The sequence below is a fragment of the Lynx rufus genome, unplaced genomic scaffold (genome assembly GCF_022079265.1).
Source record: "Lynx rufus isolate CCGP_SWC_20201006 ecotype Redwood Valley unplaced genomic scaffold, mLynRuf1.p SCAF_15, whole genome shotgun sequence".
Taxonomy (NCBI): Eukaryota; Metazoa; Chordata; class Mammalia; order Carnivora; family Felidae; genus Lynx; species Lynx rufus.
Window position 1 is genome coordinate 62074412 of NW_025814829.1, and position 15174 is coordinate 62089585.

Genomic DNA, 15174 nt, shown 5'->3' on the forward strand with positions numbered 1-15174 from the left:
AGTCCTCCCCCTTCTCTGCTCTCAGTCATCACAGCTAATTAAAATGATACGTATTTTCCATCAGGAAGCCCTTCAATCAACTACAGCTTCACCATGCACACCTGACACAATCAAATATATTCCAGTTTCTCAGAAAGCAACATTCAGTGGTTACTTGTTTAAAGGCATGTTTTGTAAACATAGATCTAAACTGGTTCCACCACAGATGCTGGCGAGGATGTGGAGAAACGGGAACCCTCTCGCGCTGCTGGCGGGAATGCAAACTGGTGCAGCCGCTCTGGAAAACAGTGTGGAGGTTCCTCAAAAAATTAAACATAGATCTACCCTATGACCCAGCAACAGCACTGCTAGGAATCTACCCAAGGGCTACAGGAGTGCTGATGCAGAGGGGCACTTGTACCCCAATGTTTATAGCGGCACTTTCAACAATAGCCAAATTATGGAAAGAGACTAAATGTCCATCAACTGACGAATGGATAAAGAAGATGTGGTTTATATATACAATGGAATACTACTTGGCAACGAGGAAGAATGAAATCCTGCCATTTGTAGCAACGTGGATGGAACTGGAGGGTATCATGCTGAGTGAAATAAGTCAGGCAGAGAAAGACACATACCATATGTTTTCACTCATATGTGGATATTGAGAAACGTTAACAGAAGACCATGGGGGAGGGAAGGGGGAAAAAATAGTTACAGAGAGGGAGGGAGGCAAACCGCAAGAGACTCTTAAATACAGAGAACAAACTGAGGGTGGATGGGGGTGGGAGAGAGGGGAAAGTGGGTGATGGGCACCGAGGAGGGTGCTTGTTGGGATGAGCCCTGGGTATTGTATGTAAGCCAATTTGACAACAAATCATATTTTAAAAAGGGGGAACAAAACTAGATCCCGCATGAACTTGGAATATATCTCCAAAGTTGCTGACATATCTACTTTTATATGTAGAGTAATTCCAATATTTTAGAAAAGTTAGAGAATGGTTCTTAGAATTAGTCTTACCTTTCTGAATGAGGGTCTGAATACTAGGAAGTAAGTCTGACCATGGTATGAATTCGCATTGCTGTAAATCCACAAAATACCCAAAGATCGAATGCTTACCAGTTGGTAGGCTGATGCCTGTGTTTGAAAATGACAAATAAACAGGTCCAAGTAAGAAAGGTTTGTTTATGGAATTTTCATTAATGATATGATCTCTATGTGAAAAATCTGATTGTTGAACTAGAAACAGTAACTGTTCACCAAGGGTATATCCAAATATATAAAACAGGCCTATCTTTTTCTTCTTCTTATCTTTAATTACATAAAGCATCTTTTTTATATCCCCAAAGCAAGGTGAATCATGATGTGATACTCTTTGAGGTCTTACCCGGACGTCCTGCTTATCACCCTGTGCTGGATATTATTAAGTGACAGTCACTGGTAGAGTCAAAACAATATATCAGGTAAGTCTGCCACTTATTTGCAAATCACATTCACTTTTCCATTATAAAATTAGTAAATTTTCTTAATAGATTTGGGAAAATACAGGATAATAAAAGCAGGATCATTTAGCCATGGTTTCACCATATGAAGATAACAGTGCTAATATTTCATATAGTTCTTTGAATCATTTCTAAAATTTTCATACACAGGAAAATTCATTTTTGGGGAGTATACAGTTCTATGAGTTTTTTTTTTTTTTACCACATGCATGTATTCTTGTAATCACTGCAGTAGACGAGGTAAGAGAACAATTCTAAAACCCCCCAAAATTCCCATGTGCCTACCCCTTTTGTATTCAGTCCTAACCCCTACTGATCTATTATTTTTTTACTTTTATCTATTTATTTATTTTTTGAGAGAGAGAGAGAGAGAGAGAGAGAGAACACATCCCAAGCAGGTTCTGCACTATCAGTGCAGAACCCAATGTGGGGCTCGATCCCGTGACCCCAGGATCATGACCTGAGCCAAAATGGAGAGTTGGACACTCAACCAACTGAGCCACCCAGATGCCCCTGTTCTCTATATTTGCTTTATCCAAACTGTCATGGAAATGGAAAACTACAGTATGCACCTTTTTGAAACTGAGTTCTGTCACTACATAATGCATTTAAGATTCATTCCTGTCGCTCATCACTCTTCATCAATAGCTCATTCCCTTTCACTGCTGAATAGTATTCCACTGTGTGGGTGGACCACAGTTTGTTTAACCACTGACCCATTAAAGAACACTTGAGTTCTTCCCAATTTTTGCCAACTACGAATAATGCTGCCATGAATATTTGTGTGTAGGTTTGACTGAATATAAGATTTCATTGATCTGGGATAAGTACCTAGAGGCATGACGGTGGGACATATGGTACATGCATATTGAACATTTTAAGAAACTCATACCGCTTTCCAGAGTGGCTGTGTTTTTATCCTACAATTAGCAGTATATGAAACCGCCTGTTGCTATATAGTCATGCTAACACTTGGTATTGATTTAAAAAATTTTTAGTTTTCCATCTTTATTGAGACATAAATGGCAAATGATATCATGTAAGATTAAAGTGCACAATGGGATGATTTGATACATACATATATTGAGAAAAAATTACAACAAGGTTAGTTAATAACTTCATCACCTCACATAATTATCTGTCTGTGAACGTGTGAGAACATTTACGATCTACCCTCTTAGCGACGTTCCGACATACAGTCTGCACGTTACATTCCCAGTTTTGATTATTTGATAATTGGAAGTTTGTATTCGTTGACCAACATCTCCTCATGTCCCCCACCCGCCGGGCACCTGGCAGCCACCGTCTTATTCTCCAGGAGTGTGGCTTTTTTAGGCCCCACGTATAAGTGAAATCGTACAGTATCTGTCTTTCTCAGTTTGATTTATTTTGCTATATATATCACATTTTCTTTATCCATTTATCTGTCGATGAACCCTTAGGTTGTTTCCATGTCCTGGCTATTATGAATAATCCTTCAATGAACATGGGGATAATATTATTTCTTGGAGACAGTGAATTCATTGCCTTTGGATATACACCCAAAATAAGATTGCTGGATCACACGGTAGCTCTATTTCTAATTTTTTGAGTCACCTCCATATTGTCTCCCACCGTGGCTGCACCAACCCCATAATGTTTCCACAGTGGCCGTGTGAATTTAAATACTCACCAAGAGTGTACAAGGTTCCCTTTTCTCTACATCCTAACATTTGCCGTCGTTTGCCATTTTAATAATAGTCATTCTAACAGATGTGAGGTAATAATACCTCACTGCGGTTTTCATGTGCATTTACGTGATGATTACACTGGACTTTCATGGCCCTATTTGTCATTTGTGTGTCTTTGGGAAAGTGTCTTCTGTTCAGGTCCTCTGCCATTTTTAATCAGAGCATTTGGGGTTATTTATAAATTTATGTTTTGCTCTTGAGTTGTAGGAGTCCCTTATATATTTTGGATATGAGCCCCTTATCACACATGTATATGGCTTGCAAGTGTTTTCTCCTGTTCTATGGATTCATTTATGTCTTTAATCCATTTTGAGTTAATTTTTGTCAGTGGTGTAAATAGGGGTCCGACTTCATTATTCAGTTTGCATGTGATTATCCAGTTTTCCCAATTCTCTTTATTGAAGGGACTATCTTCTTGGTGCCTTTGTCAAAAATTGGTTGGCTATATAAGCATGGGCTTGTTTCTGGACTCTCTGTTCTGTTCCATTGGTCCATGCGTCTGTGTTCAGTGCCAGCATCATGCTGTTTTGACTTTTATAGCTTTGTAATACAGTCTGATATAAGGGGGTGTGATGCCTTCAGCTTTGTTCTTCTGCCAAAACAGGACTGTTTTGTCTACTCAGTCTTTTATAGTTCCCTTGTTCCCTCTTCCTCTCTTCCTGCCTTCCTTTGTGAACTGATGATTTTCCCTAGTGGTGTGCTTGAATTTCCTTCTTTATCTCTTGTGTATCTACAGTTGGTTTTTGGTTTTTGGTTTTGGTGGTTACCATGACATTTGCATACAATGTCTTATAGCTATAATAATAGTCTTTTAAGCTGATAACAAGCTCATTTCAGTCACATGCAAAAACTCTTTTACCCCTCCTCCTATTTTATGCTATTCATGTCACAGTTTACTTCTCTTTATTACTGGAGCTACAGTAATTTTTAATGTTTTTATCTTTTAATTTTTATACTAGAGTTAAGTGATTCACAGACCGACATGTTACAATATTAGAACATTTGACTATATACTAACCTTTACCAATGTTTTTTATAATTTCACGTGTTCTCCTGTTACTAATTAACATCCTTCCTCATTTCAATTTGAAAAGCTCCTTTTAGCATTTTTTGTAAGGCAGGTCTAGTGGTGATGAACTCCCCAGCTTTTGTGTGGGAGAGTCTTCATCCCTCCTTCATTTCTGAAGGACAACTCTGTGGGGTGAAGTATTCTTGGTTGGCAGTTTTTTTTTCTTTCAGCACGTTGAATATATCATCCTACTCTCTCCTGGTGTGCAAGGTTTGTGCCAAGAAATTTGCCGAGCCTTATGGTATTCCCTGTAGGTGGGCAATTTTTTCCCTTGCCTATTTTCAAATTATCTTTCTTTAGATAGTTTATAAGGTGTCTGAGAAGATTCTTGTGTTGAAATTATTGGAGGACCTCTGAAATTCATGTAACAGGTATCTAAATCTCTCCCTGGATTCAGTCAGTTCTCTACCATAATTTCTTTAAGCCTTTGCCCCTCTCTCCCTCACTTCTCCTTCTGGGACCCCAGTAATGTGTAGAGTTTTAAAAATTAATGATATCCCATGTTTCACAGGCTTTCTTCATTCTTTTCTCTTTGTTCTCCTATGAGTGGATAATTTCAAATGACCTGCTTTCTGTCTTAGAGGTTCTTTCTTCTGCTTGATCCAGTCTGGTTGATGTTCTGTTTCATTCGTTGTGCTCTCCAGCTCCACCACTTGTGTTTGGTTCTTATTTATGATTCCTATCTCCGTTAAATTTCTTATTTTGTTCATGCTAAATTTCTTATTTTGTTCTCCTGGTTTCATTGAATCATCTTCCAGTATTTTCTTTTTAGCTCACTGGGCTTCCTCCAAACAAGTATTTTAAATTCCTTACTGGGAAAACCACAGACCTCTGTTTCTTTGGGGCCAGTTACTATAAAAATACTGCACTTCTTTGGCTGCCATGTGTCCTTGACTTTTCATGCTCATTGAAGTCCTTCACTGCAGTGTGCACATTTGATGATGCAGTTTCCTCCAGTCTTTACTAACTGGCTGTGGGAGAGAAAAAACTCCCTTCGACCCATTGAGGATTCTGAGGCTTTCTCAGTATTTTCTATGGAAACGCTTGCTGCACTCTTCTGGCTCTCTCCAGTTGGGTAATTTTTGGGCATGTATGCCTTCTCTCCATCCTGCCTGGCCAGGCGGGGCACCGACAGCCTCCCTGTTGCTTTCCCTAAGGTGGTGGTTGGATGCTGTATTTGCGTGTGATTTCTCCCAATCCTGCAGCTGGGCTAGTTTTGTACCAGCCATCTGAAAAAGTTCCCTTCTGTGGTGCACACAGGGTGCTGGCCACCGGATGAGGGTGTTTATGGGTGAGGCTCATGGAGTGTTCGGGTGCCCATGGGCCAGTTCAGGGGATCCTCAGGCAAGGTGTCCCCAGCAGCTCATGGGTAGAGCTCCTTGGAGTCCTAAAGTTGTTCAGCAGGATTCGTGTCCCTTTCATATGCTCCATTCTGAATCCTGACTGCTGTTCTCCCAGCCACTCACTGCCCCACACTCAATAGTTCACAATTCAGTCCTTTGTGTGGGGCTAACGAGAAATGGGCCTCCCTGGTAGGGTCCCGGACAACTGAGAAGCTAGCTGCTCACACACACGCCGTCACTTTCCCCTCCTGGCACTGGGCTGTGCCGCCAAGGGAAGGGTGACACAAGTAAAGAGCTGAGAAATGTGTCTATTGTACCAACAAATGTACACATGTTGATTTCACTTCTGCATTATCTGCGTATCTATCAAGCAAAGAAAGCAGGAGTTCAGGCTAAAAATGCCTTTGTGTAAGTTTCCTATTGCTGCTGTAACAAATCACCACAAACTTACGGGTCTTAAAACAACACAGATTTATTCTCTTTCAGTCCTAGAGGTCAGGAGTCCAACCCGTTTTCACTGGGCTAAAATCAGAGTGTTGGCAGGACTCTGTTCCTCTGGAGGCTCTCGAGGAGAATCCCGCTCTTTCCCTTTCCAGTTTTGGGAGGCCACCTGCTGTCCGTGGCTCGTGGCCCCCGCCTCCATCTTCAAAGCCGGCAACTGCCCATCTCTTCAGCCATCCACTTACATCCTCACACCCGCTTCTCGGACTCTTCCGCCTCCCTCTTGCATCGGAAAGGACTCCTGTGACGAGATTGGCCCCCCGTAAAGTAACCCAGGATAATCTTCCCATCTCAGGATCCTTCACTTCATCACATCCATAAACTCCCTTTTGTTATGAGACAGCATATTCACAGGGTCCAAGGGGTGAGATGTGGGAATCTCCGGGAAGCCACTATTCTGCAAGGGGGCTCATTGTAACCTCCGTCCTTTGCCTTCTCTGTTGTTTTTATCTCCTGCAACTAAGAGCTAGTTTGTGAGGAAACGGTTTCCGGTCAGGGAACGAGCCTGCCCCTCACCTAATTCTGCCCTAAGGGTAACATGTACTGATGATCTTTAGCTGTGACGGCTGCAGTGGGTACACCTTCTACAGAATGCAACTGTTAGCCTCAACCGTAAATTATTCCTACAGATAGTTTTTTCAAATTTAATCATCAGGTAAAGGTAATGAGCAGAAACAAAGGAACAGCCATAAATTAACAAGACTTGAATGACTGGAACGATCAGGTGCATAATCTAAGACGGCCATGCTTGTTACGTTTAAAGAAATAAAAGTAAGCTTGAAAAGACCTAAAAAGAATGAGAAACTATGAAAAAGTGACAAAGCCTATTTGAAACAAAGGAACCAAATACAGCTCCTAAAAATGAGAAGAGTGCGGACACAGTAACAAAACCAGGACCACACTTACTGGGGAAGCACTTTTAAGTGCTACCATTTAGAACGGCAAACCTAAAACCAAAGGAAAAAAAAGATGAAATACTTACAACTAAGCTTAGTAAGAAATACACAAAGTCAATATGAGGAAAACTCGAAGACTTGTCTCTAGGTTTCTGTTTACTAATTCTTTCTCTGGTGATGCCAAGGGTAGAATTTCTAGTTGGTCCTTTTTCATAGCCGCATGTTTGTTCATTTCTACTTGTTTTTGTTTGTTTGTTTTTGCTTCATAATTGCTTATTTATGTAAAAACAGATGCCATTTCCTTGTTTATCTTTTAGAGAACCCTAAACACATTCACATTAAAGTAAAGTCTCTGTTAGGATCCGATACTTTCATCTGGAATGAGTTAATATAATGATGGGTGACTTTGTTGGTATTGTTTTGTGTTTTACAATTTTGTTCACGGGATGATTACGAGTGGGAGGTCTGTGGGCTGTCTTCTCTTCTCATTTCCACTCTGATGGTCTTGTACTTTGTACAACTGCTACCACCTGCCTCTCCTTCCTTGCCTTCATACACGCTCGTCCCAAACTAGCTTTTCCACTGGTGCTTCAGATCACAGAACAGAATTTCATATTCATCATTTTGAGATCAACAATCTAAGATAATGTGTAACTTATGGTCTTGTCTTCAGGCTCACAGGGAGAGGAAACAATGGAACTGAGGGCAGTTTATACACCATAAGAGTTAGCGACATCAAGTCGAATCACAGAGTTTGACGACAAATTAACATGCCATGCTTTGACATTAAAAGTTAATTTCCATAGGAAATAACATAAAACTTTGCGATCCAGACGTCTTAAACAGAACTTTTAGAAATAACTTCAAAAGGATGCTTTAAGAGTTACATCACACAAAGTAGTAGAATTTGTACTTCTGGCCATTTTTTTTTTCTCTCTCTCATCTTTATCTAACAAAGTTCTTCTAAATATATTCACGTTCAGTATTTGGGCCTTTCGGGCACCTGAACCAATGAAGTCTTTGTCTTCTCCAGGTCCCTTTAATCGACAACAGCTAATTGGCAAGGGTGACCGTTTCAGAACGTTAGGATAGATTCCATTTGTTAGAACTGATGCAAAAAACATACACAATAAAGAAACCTAAGTCCTCCTAAGATAATTTTTAAAATGTTAGTCTTTAAATATGGGGTGCCTGGGTGGCTCAGTCAGTTAAGAGTCTGACTCTTGATTTCGGCTCAGGTCACGATCTCACGGTTCATGGGTTCGAGCCCTGCGTCGGGCTCTGCACTGATGGTGTGGAGCCTGCTTGGGATTCTCTCTCTCTCCCCCCTCCTCTGCCCTTCCCCTGCTCATTCTCTCTAAATAAATAAATAAACATTAAACATACGTTAAGAAATAAAATAAAACCATATGAAACAGGTATTTCCTTCTGCAGAAGTTCCCGCTGGGAGATGCTGTGGAGAATACAGACCCAGCTGCTCAGCCGAAGGGCTCAGGGGGGCTGAGGTCACAGTTTTGAGGCGCTACCTCTCTTCTTCTGCTTTCCTTGCATTACAGCTTCCTGGGAAACCAGAAGCAGCCCGGAATCTAATTTCCTTCTACCTCATTTCCTGGGAGGACGGGGCTGGAGTGTGGATATTAACGTTTTGCCTTTCACCTCACATTTGCAAGGATGGGCATTTTATTTTATTTTTTTTCAATATATGAAATTTATTGTCAAATTGGTTTCCATACAACACCCAGTGCTCATCCCAAAAGGTGCCCTCCTCAATACCCATCACCCACCCTTCCCTCCCTCCCACCCCCCATCAACCCTCAGTTTGTTCTCAGTTTTTAAGAGTCTCTTATGCTTTGGCTCTCTCCCACTCTAACCTCTTTTTTTTTTTCCCTTCCCCTCCCCCATGGGTTCCTGTTAAGTTTCTCAGGATCCGCATAAGAGTGAAAACATATGGTATCTGTCTTTCTCTGTGTGGCTTATTTCACTTAGCATCACACTCTCCAGTTCCAAGATGGGCATTTTAATATGAGCCCAACCATACGGAGTTTCAAACTAACATTCTAAAGTGAGCATAATTACGACTGTTTCCCCCGAACACCGCCCAGAACTTACCTACTTGTGGGTTATTTTCAAACAGTTTGCGGACGAGATTGTCAAAGCCGTAAGTGACTCTGGCGGCTGAACTGGGATCACAGCGCCGATACGGCACCGTCTCACCTTCAGGGTCACTTTCACGTTGTAAAACGCCTCCAAACGCCCACGTAAATGCAAACATGAAGAGCTTCTGAATCACTACTTTCAATTTATCAGGATTCTTTTCCAGATACCATGCACTTTCAGCTCTGGGGTAGATGCATGTGGAAGGACGAAGGTTAACATTTTTAGAAGAAAGTTCAGTGATGTATTTCAATTTCATGTCCAAGTCTCATTATTAAACGTTAGGATACAGTTAGGTATTGACATAATGTTTTAAGGTTAATCTAGAATCTTCTTTGCTAAGTCATGTAGATTATATACTGTTAATATTTTTTTTTCAATTTTTCTTAATGTTTATTTTTGAGACAGAGAGAGAGAGAGAGCGTGAATGAGGGAGGGGCAGAGAGAGAGGGAGAGAGACACAGAGAATCTGAAGCAGGCTCCAGGCTCTGAGGTGTCAGCACAGAGCCCAATGCTAGGCTCGAACTCACGAACCCTAAGATCATGACCTGAGCCGAAGTTGGACACTTAAACGACTGAGCCACCCAGGCCCCCCAATACTGTCACTATTTTTAAAGTACCATCAGTGTAAGAGATTTGTAGTCAACCTTTATTTCGCTGATTTAGTACACGTGATTCACTTCTATTTTAGGTCAAGTTATTAGCTGAGATTTACCTATCTTTTGGGAGAGGATCTGGTATTTTTCCATTTTATGTAGAAATACACAAGCAAGTGAATAGTTGCTCATACGGTCTCCTCTCAACCAAGTCCTAGGGCCTGATTTACTTCAACCTGGCTAGTGGCAGGTGCTGTAAGTGTGGGGAGAGTCTCGTCCAGTCTGGGCTGACGGGGTCACCCTGGCCTGTGGACCCTGAAATTCTACAGAAACCGGGCCGAAGGTGATGGAGCTGAATCAGGGGCTGGGGCCTGATTTCAAGGCATGTAAAATAGTTCAGGATTTAGCATTATCATAAAATTATTTACAAATTATGAAAATCCTAAAAACAGATCACTGAACCGAAGTGTATTGGCAAACATTCTTCTACAGTACACACACACAACGGTATTTAAAATTTCCAGTCCTGTGAAACAGTTCATTTAGAGAATGTTTACTGAATTCCTACTGTGTATCAGCTACTCCAGACAAAACAAACACGACCCCTTCTTTCCAGAACTGGTACAGGTTTATTGCCTAGTAATTCTGTGCTTATTTGAGTGTCTGGCACCCAGAAGGTACTTAACCATGTCTGCTGAACGAATAACTGACCTCTCTTCTGTATTCTTGAATTTGGCAGAAACTTTTGCACGTGGAGAATTTTTCTCCCCAGTTGAAACGTCCTTCCAATCGTCACCTTAAAAAGGGAAGAGTATTCTTCCGCAGTGAACAATAGACCCAGAATTTACCTGGTTAATTAGCGAGGTTTAACATTCAACACTGTTTCATTTCTGAACTGTCACAGAGGTTTTTCTTGCACATACAGCTACTCACCAGACCAGAGTGCGAGCTACCTTTCGAAGGAAAGAGGAGCAGGGAACGGACCTGCCATTGTCTGAAATGCTTCTTATTTGAAGCGTACGTCTACATACTTCGTCATTCTATTCTAGCAACTTTTCTGTAAGTTTGACTGTTCTAACATGAAACCCTAGAACATTCAGGTAATGTGGTACATGTGACAAACTAAAGAATACATGGGTCCTGATGAAGAGAAGGACGCTTTCAGACAACAGATTTAAATTGGCTGAAACAAACAGCAAACAGGTGCATCTTCGGCAGGGGGACGGGGTGTTGGTTTCTTTCCATCTCCCGTCACCCACCTGTCTCGTCCCCGTCACGCACACCATGCAGGAGCACAAAGAGTGAGCGATTATTTCTTCCTCCCTTTAGCTTACTTTTGTTGTTATGATGTTTGTTTTCTTTACACTGACATAATACAGGCTTCTCGTAGAACCTGCCATTCTACGATTCCACCACACGTGGGTAACGATGATTAAATGCTCATGCATGTCATGATGGCATTTAATACAATGTCATTCTAGTATTTTTAAATACAATACTTTAACATCTAAGCTCAAATCAAAAGTTAGAAAGAGGGTTGGCTTCTCATCCTGCTTTTTAAGTTCGTCTTCATGTCTTTCCGGTGAAATGGGACACTGCCACACCACAGTCCAGGAAGTCCTTCTACTGCTGATGGAATTCAGATTCTTGCTGTTTTATGATTATAAATAATTCTGCTATAAATAAAGCTCCTTGTGCATAAATCTATATACTTCAGTTATTACTTCTTTATAATGAATTCTTAGAATAAGAGATTCTAGGGCAGAGTATTTTGCTATTCAAAAAAATTTTTTTTAATGTTTATTTATTGTTGAGAGAGAGAGAGAGACAGAGTGTGAGCAGGGGCAGGGGCAGAGAGAGGGGGAGACACAGAATCCGAAGCAGGCCCTGGGCTCTGAGCTGTCAGCACAGAGCCCGACGCGGGGCTCCAACTCTCGAACCGTGGGATCGTGAACTGAGCTGAAGTCGGACGCTCAACCGACTGAGCCACCCAAGCACCCCATATTTTTAACATATATTGCCAGATGGTTCACTAAGAAAGGCTGAATCAATTTATATCTCAAATAGCTTCTGTGAGAGTTTATAGGTGAATACATTTAGCTATCGGTGTGTTTTCTTCATTCAAAAATCTCTTATCAGATGAAAATTGTATGCTATTTTCAAAGAAATGTTCCTTTCGTGATCTGTAAGGTTAAACATTTTTTAAAGAATTTTATGTATTGGAAATTTTAGTAGTTGTGAAAAGATCCCCGGACTCGGGTAACTTCTACATCTGCTCTCCCCTCTATCCTGTCTCGGTCGATAGGTTAGCTGAAAATGTGGAGGAAGAATCCTCCATATACGCATACATTGTAGGGTGTGGAATGGTCTATGATGGCAGGAATGCCACTGCATATTTGAGGGTTTGTATAAAGTCCTGAAAAATTTGGGGGAATAATTTAAAAAACTCTTTTTATTAGGTAAAATATATACCATAAAATTGACCATTTTGACCACTAACTGTACAGTTCAATGGCATTATGTACGTTTATGGCTTTGCACAACCATCTCCACCATCCATATCTAGAACTTTCCATCATCCCGTACTAAAACTCTACACCCTTTACACAATAACTCCCCATTCCCTTTTCTCCCAGACCCTGGTAATCGCTAGTCTACTTTCTGTCCCCATGCATTTGCCTTTTCCAGGTACCTCATATAAGTGGATTCATACAATTGTGTCCTTTTGTGACTTGCTTATTTTACTTAGTATACTGTCCCCCAGGGTCATCCATGTTGTAGCATGTGTCAGAATTCCTTTTTGTGGCTGAAGAATATCCATTCTTCTGTCAAGAGACCACTGGGTGGTTTCCACCTTTTGGCTATTATGAATCGCACTGTTGTGAGCACGGGTGTGCAAATACCTGTTCAAGTCCTTGCTTCAGGTCTTTTGCATATATACTCAGAAGTGGAATTGTTGGGTCAAGTGATAATTTTATGTCCAATCTGTTTAGGAACAGCCATACCGTTCTCCATAGCGGCTGCCTCATTCTACATGGTCATCAACAGTGCACAAGAGTTCCAATTTCTCCACATCCATGCCCCAATCTGTTATCTTCTGCTTTTCAAAAAATTTTATAATGGCCATCCTAGTGGCTATGAAGTGCTATCTCACTGTGGTTTTGCCTTCATGCATTTCTTTAATAATTAGTGATGTCGGGCATTTTTCATTTGCTTGTTGGCCATTTGCATATTTTCTTTGGAGAAATGTCTATTCAGGTCTTTCACCTACTTTTAAATTAGGTTGTTTGGGGTGCTCGGGTGGCTCAGTGGGTTAAGTGTCTGACTTCGGCTCGGGTCACGATCTCACGGTTCATGAGTTCGAGCCCCACCTCGGGCTCAGTGCTGACAGTTCGGAGCCTGCTTCAGGTCCTCTGCACCCCTCTCTGTCTGCCCCTCCCCCCTGTTTTCTTTCTCTCAAAATAAATAAATAAACTTAATTAGGTTGTTTGGGTTTTTGTTAAGTTGCAGGAATTCCTTATATATTCTGGATACTAACTCTTTAGCAGATAATGTGATTTGAAAATAATTTCTCCCAGTCTGAGGTTTTCTTTTTACACTGTTGATAATTTAAGCTAAAAATAAAACTCTAACAAGGTTAAAAAATATAGGTTATAACAAAATATATTTCATAACCAGGTTATAAAATATAGACGGATATTTTTATGAAACTTGGTGGTAAGTACACTACTGATGTTTGCCCACTGATTTAACATCTGGTGACTTGGCTGTAATCTCCAATTCTAATCAACTGCTGATTTTTGTTTTTTTTTTTATAATGAATATGACTATAGCTTCTGCATACAGTAATAGTTTTGTCTCTTTCTGTTTTTTTAATGTTTATTTTTGAGAGGGAGCATGAGCGAGGGAGGGGCAGAGAGAGAGAGAGACAGAATCCCAAGCAGGGTCCATACTGCCAGCTCGGAGCCCGATGTGGGGTCAAACTCATAAGCCTTGAGTTCATGCGTGACCTTGGCCAAAATCAAGAGTCAGACACTTAACGGACGGAGCCAGCCAGATGCCCCTCTTCCTTTTTACTTCTCAGAAACCTCCTTTTTCCCCTCTAACTATTGCTACATTGATTAGCACCCCCAAGACCATGTTGAATAGTAACAGGAGTAAACGCAGCATTAACAGAATTGTTGGAGGAGGCCATCGAGAGGACACGACCGCGGCTGGGCCACAAGCTGGACCCAGGCAACTGGACATTTGTTACCCCTCTCCCGTCGTTGGAGTGCACGTGCTGCCCACTGTTCCAACGCCAGGAGCCATTCCAAGAATGTGGTCTCGAGAGAGCAACGTGTTGTCGAGAACACCCTGAATGAATAGGATGACTGAATCCCGCTAAGGCCTCTGTATAAGCTTTTAAGATTCTTGTGCGTGGGTGCGGGGATCCGCTCATCTTGCAGTCCTTCAAGACGAGCCTTGTACGTAGGCTCTCTTGCTGACCGCCACAGCCACCTACAACCTGGAGTGGCCTCTTGGGTGTCTCCCTGCCTCCGCGCATAGGGGCCAATTTGAACTCCACCCGGGAAGCAAACCTACAACTGTCAGGGGACAAAAGAAACTCGACTTGGGAACAAGGCATCCACGAGGGGAAGTCCCAGGCTAGCCACGAACCTCTGCGCAGGGAGGGATGGCCCCTGAGTCGGATGTGAGCTGAGGACACACGGTAGCACGGCGCAGCAGAGAAGGGCACCGGTGGCTGCCGTGAGGGGCTGGCCACTGACGCCCGAGCGGGGTCTGGAGTTCGGGTTAGGAAGTGAGAAGAACCGAGGTGAGAACGAGATGTGCGCCTGTCTGCCCCCTCTTCCGTCTGCTGGTTTTACGGAACGAGGAGGGCCCCCAAGTGCCACACGTCAGGGCCCGAGCCCTCGGACAAATCCTGATGGGGAATCTAAGAGGGGGAATCACGGACAAAATGAGGACAGCAGAGGGGAGGACGTTCGGCTGGACAACGAAGCAGATGAAGTGCCCCATATCATCTGACCCTAATACGAAGACAGATTTTAAACAGCGACTACCCCGGACGTCTGCTAATACAGAAGTACACCCCAAAAGTCCTAGGAGGAAAACTGACATTTTCTCTCTGTCCCTTGAAAATGGAAATCCGATCATGTCTTTAAAATGTGATTACCCCACGAGAGAACTAAGACGCCGCCCCTGCGCACCTGAGACAGGAACGGAAGGGTGGATACAGGGGGCAGTACAAGCTTCTCCCCCATATCCAGGCCTCAGCCTCCAGGAGGAAACTCATCAAGGGCAAACACAAACCTTAAGTCTTCCCCGCGAATACCAGTGAAACACTCTGGCCATTCGGTCGGGAAACCTTAACTTGCCCCATCTGCCACAGACACGGTCTGA

The 15174-nt window shown here is 42.2% G+C and overlaps 1 protein-coding gene across 1 annotated transcript in view; it reads right to left on the reverse strand.

Moving 5' to 3' along the window:
• Positions 1-15174, reverse strand: part of DNAH14 (dynein axonemal heavy chain 14) — a 312531-nt gene that overhangs the window by 132179 nt on the left and 165178 nt on the right. The window contains 3 exon segments of the mRNA XM_047076479.1: positions 1001-1117; positions 9131-9360; positions 10483-10567. Coding sequence (XP_046932435.1) covers positions 1001-1117; positions 9131-9360; positions 10483-10567 — 432 coding nt within the window.